Source organism: Acipenser ruthenus, chromosome 19 (assembly GCF_902713425.1).
Source record: "Acipenser ruthenus chromosome 19, fAciRut3.2 maternal haplotype, whole genome shotgun sequence".
In the NCBI taxonomy this organism is placed as follows: domain Eukaryota; kingdom Metazoa; phylum Chordata; class Actinopteri; order Acipenseriformes; family Acipenseridae; genus Acipenser; species Acipenser ruthenus.
In genome coordinates, this window is record NC_081207.1 from 30787901 (window position 1) to 30804221 (window position 16321).

The 16321-nt window shown below is 38.4% G+C and overlaps 1 protein-coding gene across 1 annotated transcript; it reads right to left on the reverse strand.

Moving 5' to 3' along the window:
• Positions 1-6898: 6898 nt before the first annotated feature.
• LOC117424368 (V-type proton ATPase subunit d 1) lies at positions 6899-14952 on the reverse strand. Its single transcript, XM_034040632.3, has 8 exons — positions 14661-14952; positions 12573-12744; positions 12261-12439; positions 11969-12048; positions 11645-11722; positions 11112-11288; positions 10506-10583; positions 6899-9413 (listed from the first exon to the last, which is right to left on the reverse strand). The coding sequence occupies exons 1-8, from the start codon at positions 14788-14790 to the stop codon at positions 9252-9254; spliced, it is 1056 nt and encodes a 351-aa protein (XP_033896523.1). The 5' UTR covers positions 14791-14952; the 3' UTR covers positions 6899-9251.
• Positions 14953-16321: the final 1369 nt, after the last annotated feature.

The following is a 16321-nucleotide window of genomic DNA, read 5'->3' on the forward strand; positions in this document are numbered from 1 at the left end:
CTCTCTCACTGAAGATTCTTATTTATGAGAGTTTTCTTCATGAATCAGTGCAACTGTGAATTTTTAAATTTTTGTATGGTAAATTGCATACCCGTTCTTTCATTGTTAATATTAAAGTGTACTTTTTAAACACAATAGATGGTCATTGCAATGTCAAGTGTGCAACTGGAACATTTCCTTCTCTCGTTACAATATCTGCTATATATAATATGCTTCTTCCATTGGTGTAGGGGGTTCCTCCCATGGACTTGATCACTGCCTGCTTTGTTCTGTCTTGGCATAGAGTCAGCATGTGCTTAGCTGTTCCATAATGCCATACCAAAATCTCCTGAAGGGGTCAGCGGAACTAAATCCTAACCCTTTACCAATAAATGAGTTACTGCCTGTAATTGCAGCAACATAATTCTCACCCGCTTGGCTCAACTCAGTATTCCAGATTTAACACTATGGTGGCACACAGTCTTGAACTCTCATTAAGACCCCTTAAGCTCTTCCCAACTGCAACTTGAAATACCTCAGAATCAAACCAAACACTGTGTTCCATCAGCCCCTTTCAGTTCTTGAGACGCTTGCCACAATCAGGGAAAGTACATGCAAGACTAGCTACTAATGAACAAGGTGTCAATGGAAAATGCTTTGTCTCTGCGGGACCATATATTGTGGTTTTGTTCTGCTTACACAAAGGTCTATTTTAATAATCTACTTTTAAACCTACTGTTTTATTTTTTAAATTACTGATGCCAATAAGGGGGCAAGGGAGGAGGGGTAATAAATCACAGCTGATTGAACTTACCATAAGGATTACTACTGAGATAAAGGAGTAGTGGTATTTAGATCTGAAATAGACCAACATTTGCCCCATTGACATGTAATAAATAAAACCCATTGAAATCAGGCACTTGTAGGCAATGACAGTAGATGAATGTGCAGCTGCTCTGGGATCCAGCAGGAGCTCCTCCTTACCTCATGTGCTTCCCCTTCTGGTCCAGTGGCCTCAGTGATCTCAACACTTCTGCAAGAAGGTTTCCACATGGTGCTAAATCTCACACGCTCCCTTCCTTGTCTTTTCATTGGGACCTTTGTTTCCAGCAATTCTAGCTTTTTTTTAAATTATTATTTTCCACTGCCGAGAAATCCATTGTCCAAGGCATTTTACTGAACTGTAACCAGGCTTTCTCAAAACCTTTCCTATCGTTCCCTGAAACTCAACTTTGCTCCCAGAAGTGCGAACACTGTAGCTGAACTTCTCCCAAGAACGTCTGGCTGGAGCTTTGGCCACTGAAAACTCCAGATGTTGCCAGGTGTTTTGTAACACAGATGATTTTTTTACTGAAAGTGATACAATACTCTCTTTTGTTTGCAATTTGGGCACTTTTTAAAAGATGAACTTTGCATTTGTTTATTTCCAAAAGTAAACTTACGCTAAGTTTAAACGATGAACGACTAGGGCAGTTTTTGCTCGAGCCAGCATGTCAGACCGACAGCATTGTTGATCGCTAAACAAAAACACATTTTGTGTTAATTTGCCGATTCAGAGGTACGGTGTCCAGGACTGATTGACCACAGTAAACCTACATTGAATTAGCTGTGGAAAATGAGTGTTAATACAGAATCCTGAAAGTGTGATCATTGATCATGTATAATAGCTTTGCTGCCCTGTCTGGCAGACGGTTATTAACAATTGTACAGAAAGGGTTCATATGAATGATCTAAACAGTGGCTGTAAATGCTGCACTCTGAAAACGAGTCATCTATTGCTGCTGTGTGTAGAAAGTAATCTGTGATGGTTATTAGGGGGGCTATATTTTCCTGTTACATGTGTTTGCTATGCCCAGTGGATTTGCATGCACGTAAAAAGGTAAAGACTGTAACAATGCAGTACAGCAATACTAGAAAAATGTAGTTTTACCACTGGGAACAACGCAATCTTGGCATTGATGTAGTTGTAATCTTTATCCTCATCTCACTGATGGACGGCACTTTCAGGGCCTGTCTATTACTGTTGTAATCCAATATATTGTGACACACACACACCAGTGTTCCTTAGCTCTGAGCCAACTCAAATAAGTCTTATAGCAATCCACCTAAAGATGTTCCCATGACTGGAATAATACCAAAAAACTAATATATGCAAACAATACAGATGTCATAATAGCACAATACAGGTGTCAGTGCCACGAAAAGGAGGTCATCAACATGAACTCTTAATAGTGCGCAGTTTCGTTTCCATTCAAAAAGATATACCCGTAAACTGCTTGTCTAACCAGATGCCTGCTTCCTTGAAAAAGCAGGTAACTGCGTGACCTAGTCACTGTGTGTGAAAAAGCTTCTTGCAACAAATTACCATGAAAAACTCTGTGCATGCAGTACATGTGAAAGAATGTCCAAATTGAGCTCTCTCGCCAAAACCAATGAAATGTGGCACGCATATAAAGAAGGACCTCCCTCAACTGAGAAGCAATCCCTCATATGTGCAGAGCCTCCTGTGCACCCCTGCATACTGTTTATTAGACTGACCTGCACAGCTGCCTGCTCACACAGAGGTTAACTGCTTTCGGTCCTGAAAAGGAGCTTGTTTAAGGCCTGCAGTCGACTGTGGCCCATGATCCTCGCCTCCCCAGCGTTCAGAGAGTCTGTCTGTGAGGGCTTCATCTCCAGGAGCAAGCCAGCCCCTTCAAAAAGAAGTCTAAGCAGCTGAAGGCAATATGAGACACTAGAGGAAAATAAAAGATGTGTTTAAAGCTCACGATAGCCGACTACATGTGTTTGGTTTATACAATTTCCAAAGCTGTACTACTCAATTGCACTCCCTTTTATGGGGTTCAGTGAGTCAAATTAGCTTGCTGTGTAACTAATAACATCTGCTGAGTGTTGTTGGCACCATTAGTGTTGCTATAAGTACACTATGTATTCTGATTTGAATTGAAACCTGGCAATTGCAAGTATATAGGAAATGTTAATTAATGGATTTAGAAACATTTTCTAAAACTATATTAGGAGCCTATGTGTTCTGTGTTCCAGCAGCACAAGAACCCAGTGAATAAACAGACCACCGGCAGATTGTGAGCAGAAGGAAAATTATTTGTTTGTTTAGAACCTCATGTTTGCATCCAAACGGTTCCTTCCTTGTTTTAATTATTTAGAAATGCTAAAAGAAAAGCGATTAATAAAATGCTGAATTGTTACTTCTAAAAAAATGATCTAAATATCTCTTCCAGGTTGTACATTTTGAATAAAAGTTTTTCTTTTAATGTCTTCAACTGTTAGTCGAAACACCTGTCACTGAATTTATTAAGTTAGTATTTCAATATTTAGAACTATTAACAGTTATAGGGATGAACCAAGTCAAAATTACATAGATTAAAACAAATGTATCTGTTTACAATAACTTTCATTTTTGCATTACACCTGGATTCCAAATTAATTAAAAAAAAATGTTTGGACGTGCATTGAATGGCTTATTGCCAATATCTCTTTAAAAAAAAATGCAATTCAGCCTTGCACACTCCCCAAGACTCCCATGTGATAGCATGGTGAACACTGGAGAATAACAAGTATACAGTACAATGAAAAAGGTGGTTTGTAAAAACTACTACCAGCATGGTTTTTGTTTAGCCGCTCTGCAGACCTTGTTGAGGAATAACAATGGAGTTATAGAAAACATAGACAGAAGCAGCAGGAACAGGAAGTTGTATAGTGTGGACAGTTCCATTGTATGCACACCACCAGCCAGATTACTTATCTGCCCTGGATCAGCGTTCCACACTGCAAGCATGTTCTAAAGACCCTTTTCGTAACCGGACATTAAGCTTCAGTGAACACTTTTTATCTGTTGTTTACCCCTGTAGACTGTAAGCCTGATTTCAGATCCTGCCTCTGCATTAATCAGTATTCTCTGTGTTAAAGAGGGCATGGGGACTGGCAATGTGCATCTTGAGCAAAAACATACTGTATTTTTATTTATTTTTTTTATCTCAGAGGCTTAACAGGGTACTGTGGTTGGCCTTGCTTTTAATCTCTGTAGCTGACAAACACAAGTATGAATTCTGGGACCTCAGAATCCCAGCTGTGCTTACACAGAGGCCAGGAATGGGAGCCATGGCAATTATTGCTAGCTGATTCAAGCTATACTCAGACCAGATGCAGATTACAAACTGTGTGGAAATCATGGAATACTTCCCAAAGCCTGGAAGTCTTGAGTTTCATCATTTTGGCTGAACAAGGAGAGTGTACGAACTGTCAGTGTATAAATTGCAAGTGCACATCTGAATGAGAGGAAACAACAGGGGTGAAATAAGAATAGAAAGTCGAGCAAAATCCGCCCCCCCCCCCCCTCCCCCTCATTGTGACATTATTCACCCCGATGCACATTCCTCAATGAACTCTCCAAAAGTTTTTTGTGCTGATTTTCCTGTATTACAATAAACTCCACCCACTGCAAAACCTGGTTGTGCAACATGCAGAGGTGGTGTTAAACTAGCAGGCTTCCTATGCTGGTGTAGTCTGTAATGGCCAGTGATTCCGTTAAAGCTTGCAGGATCCAGCAGGCTCTCTACATACAATACACTTTGATTTATTCTCACGCTGACCTGACATTAGTCAGTCTGCAATGCCCAGGCTCGCTCTGCTGTGTCATTCTGTCAAGACATCTGTCAAATGTGAACAGCAGCTTCAAATATCATTGTCTTTGTTTCCTTTTGTTTCCTATTCTGGATGCAATTCTGACCCCAAGGCATTGCAATTATGACATCAATAATAATAAGCTTTATTACTGTGACAGACCCCCTTCCTAATGTTTACCAAAATTCAGTTTTATGACCTGCCATTGTCAGCAGTGGAGACATATTTCAATTGAGAACAAAAACTAGTACATGAGTTAGCTGACTCACTTCATTGCAGGCACATGTTGTAAACCGCTAAATGTAGCTCAGAGGGAATGGCTCTATCGGGGAAAAAATTATTAAGGTATAAACTCAAGAGCGGTAAGAATTAGTTTCAGATTAAAATAATGTAGGCAATTAACTAAATGATCCAGTCCATATCATCCAGAAATGTGAAACATACAAAATGGAGGACTTGTTGTGCCAGTAAAATGAATTGTATCAAGCAGAGACACAATAAAAGACTTTCAGCTAGATAAATAATAATAATAATAATAATAATAATTCATGTCTGTGGGTTACTTGTAATCTAAGACATGTTTTCCCTACGTAATATATGTACAGTACTATACTTATGTCAACGTTTGACTATGGCATTCTAGGACATACTGCACCTTCCAAAAATAGTCCTGCGAAACCAGGTATAAACAAATGATCTTAGAAGCAATACAGGTGTGTCATTCAGTGTGTGGGCTATCCCGTATGAAAGCAAAGTTACAAACAAGCACAGTCATGCTTAATCATTGTATAGGCATTTGGTAAAATTACTGTGGTAAAGGGATTGTACTCATTCACATTTTTTTCACGTCTCATTCCCCTGCAGCTGCTGTCTTCCCCCATTTGCAATTTAATGGCTTAGAAATGTGCCTTAACAGTTTATTACTAGTTTTATAAGATTCACAGTTAAAGATTTTTCTGGATTAACAGAAAACTTAATTTTGGTGTAAAGACCTACATAAATCTGTTTCTTTAGAACTATAGATTTTAAATAAATAAATAAATAAATAAATAAATAAATAATACCCTAACACCCAATTACACCTGCTGCCACTTCTCGGACGGCTGCATGGAGTTGTGTACAAGCAACCATTCGGCTGTGAGACGGCCTAAGCTTGACTCACACAGAGGGATGGTGTGGCAGAGAGATATCAAGTAGTAAGCAGACCGCAGCAAAGGCTAGGACTAGTCCCCTTATACCCAGCCTTCAATCAACTGTCTTGTACTACTGCCACACACAACATCTCTCATTGAAGTCCCAATTTCAGTGTCATCCACCCCCCCCCAGACCTTGTACACTCTCTCAAAGCCATGAGAGAGGGCTGCTTGTCAAAACATTCATTTAATTTCCACGTTGAAAGAGTAGCCTTTGTTATTTGCTCGAGATGAGTGCTGTGTTGGCCACACTGCTGGCCGAAGTCCTCGCTGTGTAGATGGAGAGCAGGGATAGCACAAGCAGCTCAATGTCAGTGAAGCAAGCTTTGTTGCTGTTTATTTAAGATAAGTATTTCCCTGTGGGGTGGATTTCATGCCTTGAAAAGCCGGAACAATGAGGTGACAATGGGCAAGATCTTTATCTGCTCTCTCAGTTGCAAATGTTTGAGACACCTGTGAGAAGCTGTGCCAGCTGAGCTGCAAAGCAAGTAAACAACAAAGGGGGGATAAATCGGCAGTTTGTTTCTGGTTATGTTTTTGAAGCACACTCCAACTAATCCACTCCTTGGCACCTTATTTCATATTGTTAATGTAAACTACTCTCCACTGGGCTATACTAAACCCAGGCTCAAAATTACAGCTTTAGAATAACTAACTAACTAACTAAATAAATAAATAATTAAATAACATTACAGCATTTCTGAAATATGCTACAAGATTTATAAAATTAAATTAACTAATTATCACACCACTGTGTTTTAACATGCAATAAAACATATGTGCATATATATATATAGTATTGTCTGCCATGGAAAAATCCTCCTTACTCTAGAAATACTATATTTTACGTCTGTGTAACACTCACAAAATATGTGTGTGTAAACACACCCCTCTAGCGGAAAAAGGACACTCAAAATCACATTGCTAAATAATGACTCCCTCTGGTGGCCAAATGATATGTAAGCACTCTAACAGAAATACCTGGACTAGCAAATAATTTCCTTTACTTTCTACTTGTCAACAGCATGTGATCCAAAGAAAATAAACCAGCTGAGATTATGCACAGCTGTGATCTGCAACCCATCTTTTACTGTAGGTAAATATTTATTGTCACATTTAGGAGAAATAACATATTCACAAAAACAGGAAATAAGAACAAGACCACCCATCACTAGTCTTTGATGCAAGTCAGTAAATTGAATATATACACCACAGGGAAGTTCTTATAAAGAATCAGACATAGAGCTTTTATAACCATTACACATTTATCATAACGATACAATGTCGTTCAGATCAACTCCATTAAATAATTAAAATTCTGTTATTATTAATTTATTCTCCAGTGGGATCTACAGCTTTACAAGGTAAAGGAACACACACACAACACAAAGCCATCGACACATCACTTCTAGACAAGTTCTACAGTTTACTGGACTCGATGTATCTTTATGACACCACACAATGCAGAGCATTAAGAATGGGACCATTCCATTTTAACTGCATTACCAAAAACAAACTTTTGTTCCCAATAAAACCACACTCACTTGTCATACTTTCTCATTAAAATAATGACATTTCTCATAGTTTTATTTTATTTTTTGTAATATATGAAGAACGTTTACTAACATTTAAATATATTTCCTGCTGCTTCACCAAACACAGATTAAAGATACCATGCAGCACGCAGTAGCTGTAGTTCAGTTCCGAGTGTCCTGCAACATTACAGCACTGCTTTATGATAGATATGCAATAATAATGATAACTGTAATAAAAAAAAACACTGCCATACCTTTTCAATAAGTTGCTTTAAACAATCAATATTATGAAGAATTATAATCAGTATTATGCTGAATTAAGGTCAAAGCATCTTTAATTTTTTTTTTCTCTCTCTATATAAGAGATTAAAAAGATGGATACTATCAAATACATATCATTTAATCCATCTTGTTTTGTCTGATTTTGGTTCCATCACTTAGATTAAGTCATTGGGCAGGATTTTGAGATCATGAAATCTACATAAAAACTTGAGATTGAAATTGATGGCAGATTGAGCTTTGATGCTCTTGCAGATAATGAGGGGACGCCCTTAAGACCGAATCACATTTTAAAATAACAAACAAATACTGTTCAGAAAGACGCTCTAATGAGAATGCATGTTTAGGAATGGAAAATGTGCCATTTAGACATGACAGGGATAAAACAGTAATAACGGTGTCTGTAAACAGTTTGCAGCAGATGCTGACATAACACCTCAATACCACATGCAGAAACAGTAAGCTCCAACCACAGCACCTGGTAAATACCTTTCTTTATCCAAGACAAGTTTTTCAGCTGCTACTGGAAGTTTGCTGCATTGAAAATTCATACGTAATCTCAAATAGCACAACATAACAAAATGTATTACCACGTTTTGAATTTAAAACAAAAAGGCTACAGGGATTAAACCTCTCTTACTGTTTCGATTCATGAATCAAAAACATGCGCCAAGGTCCATCTTCATAAAGCATTAGTTATGGTTGTAAATGTAAATATCATATGAATGATTTACGAACATGGCCCTTAATGTAATACTTGCATAAGTTATCTAGCCAACATGAAAAATAAAAAAGTCCTTGTTCTCTTCGGGTTAATGTTCCATTTGTAATATGCAGGACTATGAATAATTCAAATTCAGTATTCTGCCAGGCCCAAGTGCAGAACAGCTGCACTTAATATCAAACTGCCTTGTCGTGATGCAAGGATCTGACAGGACTTTGAAGAAAATAAAGGAGGGGGTCCTTCATGCAGCCTCAGTATGATCCAGATTAATTCTCGCATAACAACACACCTGTACTACAATAGTCTCGAGTCACAATGAACAAACTCCTGTCACAACAATGGTTAACTCAAACATCTTAAGTTTTGTCACAAATTAAAGTATAACTAGCACAGCACCAAAACACTGATGTTGTACAGTCAAGTAAACAGACTCAAATTAACTTTCCACTATCCTGTTCCTTTATGGGCAAAAAGTAATCAGAAAAACATTTAATGGGATTATTTTTGTGGATTACTTAGGTAATGCTGAAATAAAATGCAGCAAATGTTAACATAAGCAGAAACTGTATCAACTAATACCTTCCCTTATAAGTTACTTGTTGAAAACATGCTTGTCTGCAGATACAGAACCAATATGGGAGCTGTGCTACTGCTGGCTAGATAGAAACATAAATCACTGTACTGTACATTTAGTGTTAAATCAAATCAAAACACAAACAGCAGATATAAAATAACTACAACTCAAGATGTGTTTTTTTTAGTTTTGTTTTTTTAAATGGTGAGACAGCACGATTCTTTTTTTGTTTGATTTCCTGCCCATTTTGTAAATGACCATACAATCGCTGATCAATACAGTGAGATGGGTACCATCTATGAATGCAGGGTTGCAGGACTGGAGATTTAGAAGATAGGAATGTAGTTGTCGATCTTGGCTCGGTGTCTTTGAGCGATGCATTCTGCAATCCACACGATGTTCCTGCACTCCTGCTCCTTCAGTTTCACATAAGCGTAAAACACACTGAAGTGAAACTGGTTCAGAAATGCCAGCTTGTTCAGCTTCACCTGAAAGTAAAATAAAAGGCAACTGGTGTAAAACACATGCATACAGTAACAGATACAATACTGCAAACATTCATATATTCATTAGAAAAATGCTGGGTACTGACTTGCACTACAGGACTTATTCAGCATGAAAAGGTTTAACCTTTGGTGGCATGGGTTTCAATGTTGGCGCGTTATCTCAACCAGCTATGGAATTGCAGCAAAGTAGTTCAATGTACTGCATAGTGTAATTTAAAACAAATGTGCACACAAATGATGCCGTCATTTTGAATTCATCAACATGTTATCCCACTTTAATGCCTTGATGCAGGAAAGTTATTCTCAATATGGTTGAACCTAACTACAAATATATAATTCAATTTAGAAGAATTATTGCTAATTATTACTGTACAGAAAAATATAGATTTTAGGGAAACAACAGGTAAACTGTCATACATAAATCAGTATCATATCAGCTAATCCAATGGAGCCCTGTCATCCCCAAAGGATTCATTTAACCTAAACGCAGTCTTAAGCCCCTTTTCACACTGGCACTCCTACCCGGGTTCTGGCTAGTTTCCAGTGACCCAGCTCAGGATGTGCATTGACACGATTTGACCAGGGTTGAGCGAGACAAAATGCATGACGGCCGTTCATAAGCTGACGAAATAACAAACCACCACGCCTGCGTGAAGGTTTCCCTTCCGCAAGGAACATTTCTGTTTAGCCATACTTTTGTTGATTGAGACACAGCATGAGCCAGACTGCAGCAGGCATGTAGAAACATTTGCTCTCATCAACACTTGGGCCGACAGTTCAATCCAGAGAAGCTTGGTTGGAAGCATCTGTAACAAGCTGCTTACGGGGCATTGATACACGCATTGTGCACTTACATCTGTCACCCAGGTCAACCCTGCTTTATCAAAAGCAGTGTGAAATCGTGTAGCCGACCCGCATGGCACCAGGTCCTGACCCGGGTAGGTTCCGAACCGGGTAGAGCATGCCAGTGTGAAAGGGGCTTTAGACACTGATAATTTAACTACCCCATTGTCAAGAGCCAAGAACCAAGCATTTCAAGTCAAGAAAGTGAGCATTTCAAATCACACTCCTCACCTCGTGTTCAAAGAACCTGTCCTCAAGGGTTTTGTCTCCAGGATTGCTTCCAGCTCCTTCAAAAAGAAGTTTGTATTCCTAAAGGGAACATTGAACACAGGAAACAAAGTGTGTCATATTCACAGGTACCATCACACCAATGCATGACCAAACTATAAACAATGCTCGTCTAACATGGCAAATCAACCAATGTGCACTCACGAATTACAATGCTCAAAGATCTATCAATAGCCAGAGGAAGGAGTTTTGAATGCATATGTTTTAATGATTAGAAAGCAGCTTGGCGTCACTGTTCTCTCACTCAAACTGCATGGCATTATCAAGGTTAGAAAAACATAGTGTAGCAGTCTGATCCATTCCTGGTTTCACTATGAGTTTAATAAGACACACCTGACCTTGTTGCCTATACACTGTGGCTAATCAAGCTCGTCATAAAACCTGGAATGGGTGAAACTGCTATGCAATAGGAGTCTTATTTCCATCCCTGAAAAAAGGATTTTGCACATGTCCCAAATTTTGTTAAATTGCAAAATATATTTAAAAATGAAGGAAACAAAACTTTTACTTTAATTTAACTCTTTAGTGTTTTGTTTTAACTGTACTTACAGGATAGTAGTCTGCCACCGCTTTGACTTGCTCGTAGTCGTCTGCCCTAGCCAACTGTGCTAGCCCTTCTGGGTACAGCTTGCCACAATGAGGAAAGAGCTTAGCGCGGTCTTCTTTTGACAGCTCAGTTCCAAAAGAGTTTATGGTGATGATGAAAGCTCGTCTGTCCGCTTCAAACTGCACAAAAAACAAAATTGAAAATTGAACTCTGACTTGTCACACCATTTCAATTACAAATATTACTACTTCTGCTCTTTATTACTCATTACACCAGATAGCTAACCTTGGGTCAGAGCTGATGTAATGAACGGGCATGTCAGTAACATAAAATCCCCAAATTCTGATACTCTCCATAACTGAGCTAAAGAATGTTAAGTTTCTTCACAACTCAATGAGCATTAGATGTGTGCTAGAAAATGTATAACAACTGGATCAGCCGTTCTATAGATACATTAAAAACACATACAAGCATCTTACTGTATCCTTGTTTAGTGCGTTCAAATGCACTAAATAAAAATGACTGATGTACTTACTTCAAGAATAGGACACATGGTGTCTGCGGTTGTACCTCCCAATGTATAACAGAACTTGTAGAAAGACTCTAAGTATGCCTAGAAATTACAAATAAAAAATGTTATGAATTGTTTCCACAACATTACAAACTCACATGTATTTCTCACAATGTGATACTAATTCAAAATAACCCCAAAAATATGCCTTTCTGCCTTTTACATTAACTAACTTTTTTTTTTTTGGTAAATTAGATTTCTATTATATTCAGGTGTATATCCACATAAAGATTAATGCTTTAATGGTTGTCGGGCACAAAAATAATTTGGGTTTATAGTATCTCTTACTTTGTACAATGTATTTCTAATAATTTCAATGTTCATTTCATCAAGATCCTGCTCAGATATACAGTCCTGGAAAAACGCAGCTGAAACAGAAAAGAAAACAAAGTGTAGTGGATGACCACAGCCCATTCATGAGGAAATGTTACACATATTATCATTTCTATATTTTTAAAAGGACTACAAAACATCATTGTTCTATGTTGGCTTGATAAACCACAGCATGTTTTATATAGCTCAAGCAGTTTTCTACTTTATGCCAGCCCTGTATAATGAAAATCATGCCAAGGGGTCTTACCTAGGGGAGTATCTACCAAGATAGCATTATAAAGCTCTTCAGGTGTCTGTGCAATATTCACAGCCTCCATCTGCTCAAAGCTTCCCAAGGGATGGCACTTTGGAACCAGCTCCGAGATGGATCGTTGATGCAATGTGCCAGTAATTAAAAGGATAACATTGTCAATCATGTAACTGTACCTAAAAGAAAAATACATATATAAATATATTAAACAATGAGGATCATGTATCATTATTATTAGATAATGTGTTCTCTAACTTTGAGAGAGACACTCGTTTATTCAAAACTGACTTCCTTGTATCCTGTGCTTACGTGATAAAATCAAGGAAGCTGGCCAGTGGCTCGTAGGACTGGTTCCTCATGTGGCGAAACTCCACCACCATCTTCTCCTTTAGCTTGTCATCAATGACAGATACGGTGAGGGGAGAGGCCTCGTTTGCCAAAAAATTCCCATAATCTGTGCTTTGTAGATGCAACTTCAGGTCTGCAAAGTGAAAAATAATCCTCAGTGAATTAGAAATCACCTGAAAGTCATTTTGCTAAACACTTGGATATCGTTTCTACTTGCTCAGCATCGTTTGAACAGAAAAAATGAATGACCACAGAATGTATACAGTGCTTTTATAATACATACTGAATTGGTATCGCTGTATAAACTGTATGCCACATAGTGCATAGGGGATTCTATTTTTTATCAGAGCCCCTGTACACCTCATGTGACACTTCATTCCAACCAAGGCAAAGACAATTAGCACACAAGTGACTGCCCAGCTCAAACAAAAACCTAAGGGAAAAAATCTAGTACAACCATGTGAAGCAAAGTAAAGATGGTCATTCTGCAAGATCTGAACTAAACATACAGTTTTGCATGGTTGGATCTTTAGACATACCATAACTTGATATTTAGAAAATGTAAATATAGTTCGTAACCATGAAACCTTACAGATAGCACAAATACAAAATTATTTAAGATATACCATGTGTTTTATTTGGAAATAAGTAATTTAGAAGATTACAAAATGACAGAAGAAAATGCAACACATACTTTGTCAGTTCAGAGCATGATATAAATTACACATTTAAAGTTAGCAGCAATATCTCCATCTACAGTTCTATAGAACACAATGCAGGCACTCTTTTGCTTTTGACAGCTACACCTTTCAAAGGCGTACCATTTTCAGTTCATACCTAAACGATCTTAAATGTTTAATCTTTTTAACTTTGCATTGGAAATACAACATGCAAATTTGAGGTGTGTTATAACTCAGTTCAAGTCTGTCAGCTTCAACTGCTGCCAAGGTGTACAATTTTAGGAGTTGTTTTTAAATGTGTGTTCGTGAGTGACATCTTATTGACAGCACCTTTTTAAAATCCTATGTAAGAGATTTGAAAGGCTAAGCGCTAGTGTATTAAACTGGTCCAGCTCTTGGGTTGTGCTCTTGTTTCAATTTCTCTCAAACTACTGTATTGGGAAACGATTTACATAGTTGATGTATTCACATTCCAAAATTTGAGCTGGACTACATTTGTGACACTTTCCAATGTATGTATGACAGGTTTCAATCCAATTCCCTTATCTTAATTACTCTTGATTCCTAACGTTATGTAATATTCCCCAAACAGTTTAAATACAATAAATAACAACAAAAAAATGCAGAAAATGAAATGACTATAAAGAAAATAAAGACCATTATGTACGTTTCGTACATCTAGATCTGCAGTTCATTTTGTGCTTCACTTGCAAAACATCAGACAAACAAGTCGTACAAGTTACCTAAGACCACAGTTTAACAGTGAGAATTTTAAAACACCGTCACAGGAAGATGACGTCGCTATATAGCAGTGTGGAGTAGTGGTTAGGGCTCTGGACTCTTGACCGGAGGGTCGTGGGTTCAATCCCAGGTGGGGGACACTGCTGCTGTACCCTTGAGCAAGGTACTTTACCTACATTGCTCCAGTAAAAACCCAACTGTATAAATGGGTAATTGTATGTAAAAATAATGTGATATCTTGTAACAATTGTAAGTCGCCCTGGATAAGGGCGTCTGCTAAGAAATAAATAATAATAATAATAATAATATATTCATTGTATTTCTAGAAACAATCGTAGTTTTCGATATTCTCAGTCGCATAATTGCTGTTATAATTCAGCGATATTGATACTGCAGCCTTTGCAGTCAGGCCTGTGTGTTGTTAGTACGACCAGAATCTGACAACACAGACCGAATGCAGACCAAAACATTCAGCAACATTATCACCACGCCGAGCATAACAGCAGTCTGTGATGTAAATAAACTGACGGTCATGTTAATGTTGTCCTGGGGCTCACATGTATTTCACTCTCCGTTTCTCCAGCCCCGTATTCCTAACAGTATTATCTTCAATATCTGCTGGACTCACCTTCCAGTGACTCGCACTGAACAAGATTCAGATAATCTCCCTGAGACAGAATTCCTGCTTTGAAACCCCGGACCAGCCCTTCCAAGTAGCCGTTATCCACGTTGAAGTAAAGCTCTGGGAAGATTGACATAGTGCTTATTTTGGTTTATTCTATTTTTATTTGACTGCGTATTTAAATGCGAATAATATAATCCGTATTTTACAGCGACAGACGCACCCAACTGAAACCGGCTGTACGGAGCAGGAAGCGAGGGCACGTGACCTCCCTGGTTAGGTGACGTCTCCAGGCCGTGCGTATAAACGGTCATGTGATCTGCCTCAGCTATTTAGACTCCCTGGAAGATGCTCGTCCAGTTAGTGGCGTTGGTATTTAATACGTTTTATTAGAAAACAAGGACTGGTCTTGTAGAAACCTAACAAAAATACTGTTTGGACCTTTTGAAGCTGTTTATCCAGTCCACATCCCACATACACCTGTAGGAGCTTTGACAACAAATTCAGGAGCTGCATTTAACATATAGTTGCTTGCCATGGATGTATTCAGTGTCGGCTGTCAGTCAAAACTGTTTCATATTACCCACCTGCAACACCATCTAGCTCAAAGCAGTGTTGTTTTGTTGTTGTTTTTTCCCCAGTAAAACTAACACAAACTTATTTCCAAAAAGTGGCACTGGCTCTTCTATAAATAGACTTCAATAGAAATCAACAAACAAAACAAACCAGACAATGAAATGTAATACATCTCTCTGAGCATCGTCGTTTTCAAGCGACAGTGACTTGCCATTGCAGACGCACCTTTGTTTATGGGTTTGAATTCACATTTGGATAGGGTTGCCTGTTTTCCCTGGATCCTTCTGGTTTTGAGGAAGGTGTCCCTGGACCTCAATATGCCTTCCCAGGACACTCAATGCAAGTTCCATAAACTGAGCACAACATAGGATTTGTAAACCCCTCCCCCATTCAGCTCGGAAGTCCCTGTTTTTTTAAACCTTAAAGGCAGCTACCCTGCATTTAGAACATTATAAGGAAAATATTGTGTGTGAGGTAGTTAAAATGGAAAACATGGGTCACAATGATGATGATGATGACAATAATATATAGAAGGGTACTTGGTCTGCATGAACTGCACATGATGATCAACATGAGCTGTGTTTTGTTTGTTTGTGGGTCATTGATTTTTAAACAGAGGAAAATAAATTGTAGTAAAATGTCAGTTTGTGATTGTTTGGTCTGCTAAATATGTGTCTGCTAAAGTATTCTTATTTATGGAGAATGTAGGCGCGCTGTTTGGGTTACAGGAAACCATAAATACAGAAAATAAGGTAAAATCCCGTCATATATCCGACCTAACCGTTTATCTACCATGATCAACCTCACCAGCAAAGTTAATTTATTATTGAACAGAGGAGATTAGTTCAGATAGTGTAGTTCCTACCGCACATGTTCATACACTGTGTTGTATGTGCTCCGTGCACTACCATAGCTGCTAGTGTCACGTGAGCTGTTCAGTGTGTTGATATGTAAATAAATCCTGTTCGCCTGCAAAGTGTATCAACTTCAACCTCCGACTCCTGCCTGTCGCTCAGCAGTGAATGCACACACCCACATGGCAGACGGCTACCCTGTCACAAGAATTAATCTTTCTAAACAAGGGGTTTAGG